This window comes from Chionomys nivalis, chromosome 3 (assembly GCF_950005125.1).
Source record: "Chionomys nivalis chromosome 3, mChiNiv1.1, whole genome shotgun sequence".
NCBI lineage: Eukaryota > Metazoa > Chordata > Mammalia > Rodentia > Cricetidae > Chionomys > Chionomys nivalis.
This window is the reverse complement of record NC_080088.1, coordinates 2,227,775-2,230,410: the sequence shown is the minus strand read 5'-3', so window position 1 is coordinate 2,230,410 and position 2,636 is coordinate 2,227,775. Positions and strand designations below refer to the sequence as shown.

General features: G+C 46.4%; 1 protein-coding gene across 1 annotated transcript; it reads left to right on the top strand.

The window, feature by feature from the left end:
- The first annotated feature begins 285 nt into the window (after positions 1 to 285).
- LOC130872259 (beta-1,3-galactosyltransferase 5-like) lies at positions 286 to 1,218 on the top strand. Its single transcript, XM_057766163.1, has one exon. It carries the CDS (start codon positions 292 to 294, stop codon positions 1,216 to 1,218), a length of 927 nt encoding a protein of 308 aa, XP_057622146.1. The 5' UTR covers positions 286 to 291.
- Positions 1,219 to 2,636: the final 1,418 nt, after the last annotated feature.

Genomic DNA, 2,636 nt, shown 5'->3' with positions numbered 1-2,636 from the left:
ACACACCATTTGTGTGCAGTGCTCACAGAGGCCAGAAGAGGGCATCGGATCCACTGAACAGCAAATACAGGTGGTTGCTGGCAGGAAGTGCTCCTAACCACTGAGTAGTCTCTCTAGCCTTGTGCTGGGAACTATCAAATACTTCTCTGTTAGTACTTTATAAAGTATAAATTCTAGCCCTGGTGCTAGGCTTGGAACACCAGAACAGAGCTCTCTGATCTCCATGTATTTGGGTATCTGTTACTCCACCCTCTCTCTTTGGAGACCTGCAGATTGTCTTTGTTCTTTCAGATGGACTTCATGAAGATGAGGCTGGTTTATGCTTTCATTCTGATGATGGGTGCTCTTTGCTTGTACTTCAGCATGGAGCCTTTTGAGGAACCACCAATTGTTTTCAAGAAAGGTCATGGGAAGTTTCTCCAGCTTCCAGATATAGACTGCAAGCAGAAGCCACCTTTCCTTGTGCTGCTGGTGACTTCATCCCACAAGCAGCTGGAGGCTCGCATGGCCATCCGAAAGACATGGGGTAGAGAATCAGAGGTGCGGGGGCAGCGTGTGAAGACCCTCTTCCTCCTGGGGGCCTCAGACAGCACTTATGAGATGAATGCCATAGCCCAGGAGGGCAAGCAGCACCATGACATCATACAGAAGGATTTCAAGGATGTCTATTTCACCTTGACCCTGAAGACCATGATGGGCATGGAATGGGTGCACCACTTTTGTCCTCAGGCAGCTTTTGTGATGAAGACAGACTCAGATGTGTTTGTGAATGTTGGCTATCTGACTGACCTGCTGCTGAAGAAAAACAAAACCTCCAGGTTCTTCACAGGTTATATAATATCCAATAACCCTCCCTTCAGGAGCAAGTTCAACAAGTGGTTTGTGAGTAAATTTGAATATCCCTGGGACAGGTACCCACCTTTTTGTTCTGGTACAGGTTATGTCTTTTCTAGCGATGTGGCCAGACAAGTATACGATGTCTCAGATAGTGTTCCATTTCTCAAACTGGAGGATGTGTTTGTTGGGCTCTGCTTGGCCAAGCTGAAGATCCAGCCTGAGGAACTCCACACTGAACAGACCTTTTTCCCATTTGGCTTAAGCTTCTCCATGTGCCACTTTCAGAAAATTGTGACCTGCCACTCTGTGACACCCCAGAACTTAATCACTTACTGGCAGGCACTGGAGAACTTTCAGGAACAGGATTGCTCTGCTGTCTGAGGGGACCCTGTGGCACAAACTTCCAATAACCTTTGGTGATACTTTGGGAACATCTGGGATGGCCTTGATGGGAACTGTCAGGGGTAGAGAGAGAAGGAGGATGAAGGCAAGAGTGCTGTTCTCAATGCCCTGCATACACTAGAGTGGATGTTCATATACACAGGTCAATACTTGTTCCCACTTGGCACCCAGAGCAATAACAGATCTCATCTACCAGGCTTTTGCACTATGTTCTCAAGGTTTGAGACATGCCCTCATCTGCTCATTTCAGGGCTCAGTATACATATGAAGCCATGGATGTGATCATTCCTATTTTACAGGTCAGGAGCCAGTAGCCATGGCCACTTAGTTTTCCAAAGACTCCCAGTCAGCAGACAGAACAGGAATGAGAATCAAGTGCTATCATAATTCAGTTGGTGGCCCCCAACTGAGTGTCTCATTCTTTGGGAGAGGTCAGTGGTGGAAGAAGCTTAGGGTGGGTGTCTTAAAACAACTAGCATCCTTCAGGTCCTTTCCTGAGCCCCCTGCCCCTCACTTTCCAATCCTTCTATTTTTAAATGCTAAGTCTGGGATGAACCAACTTTCTCAGCCCTTCCCCCTCACTTGAATGATGTAGCTAGGCACTGAGTCTGTTAGCCACTTGGTACCCAATGCATCTTCAACATGAGACATGCATGTCTGCGGACATTAGCTCACCTCCATGTTAGAAGGAAATTGGGTTATATGACCATATAAATCAGCTTGAGTCTTGCTGTATATGTAGGTTGACCACACTGCTGAAATCCTAGTGAGGTCTCCTCTGAACCTCCTGGGACATCTGGTCTCTGTTGAGGATGTCTGATGGATTGATAGTGATCAGTTGCATCTCTGGATCACTTCAGACCTCTATATTCAAACTCAAGGGCAGCCAGGCACAGGCATGGTCTGGTGTAGGAGTTCCTTCTGTTTGTGTGTTGCTTTCTTTGGTTAATGAATAAAAAACTGCCTTGGCCTAGATGATAGGGCAGAACTTAGGTAGGTGGGGAAAACAGGACTGAATGCTGGGAGGAAGAAGGGAGAGGCAGAGAAGCCATGGATCCTCTGCCTGAGATGGACACTGGTTAGAATCTCCGGTAAGTCACTGCCACATGTTGATAAACAGATTAATGGAGATGGGTAAAACTAATATGTAAGAGTTACCCAATAAAAAGTTAGAGCTAATGGCCAAACAGTGTTTTAATTAATACAGTTTCTGTGTCGTTATTTCAGGTGTAAGCTATCTGGGTAGTGGAGACAAACAAGGGGCCACTTCCTCATGTAACAATGGCCTGTATTGGTGTCCAAGAATTTTGCTAGAACCTGGACTGATCTAAGCTCCTGGGATGCAGAGCATGGAGATAGGCCTAGTTGAAGGGCTTTCCCTGCATCTGTGATCTTTC

Coding starts and splice junctions, on each gene's coding strand:
- LOC130872259 (XM_057766163.1), top strand. CDS start 292: ATGGACTTCATGAAGATGAGGCTGGTTTATGCTTTCATTCTGATGATG.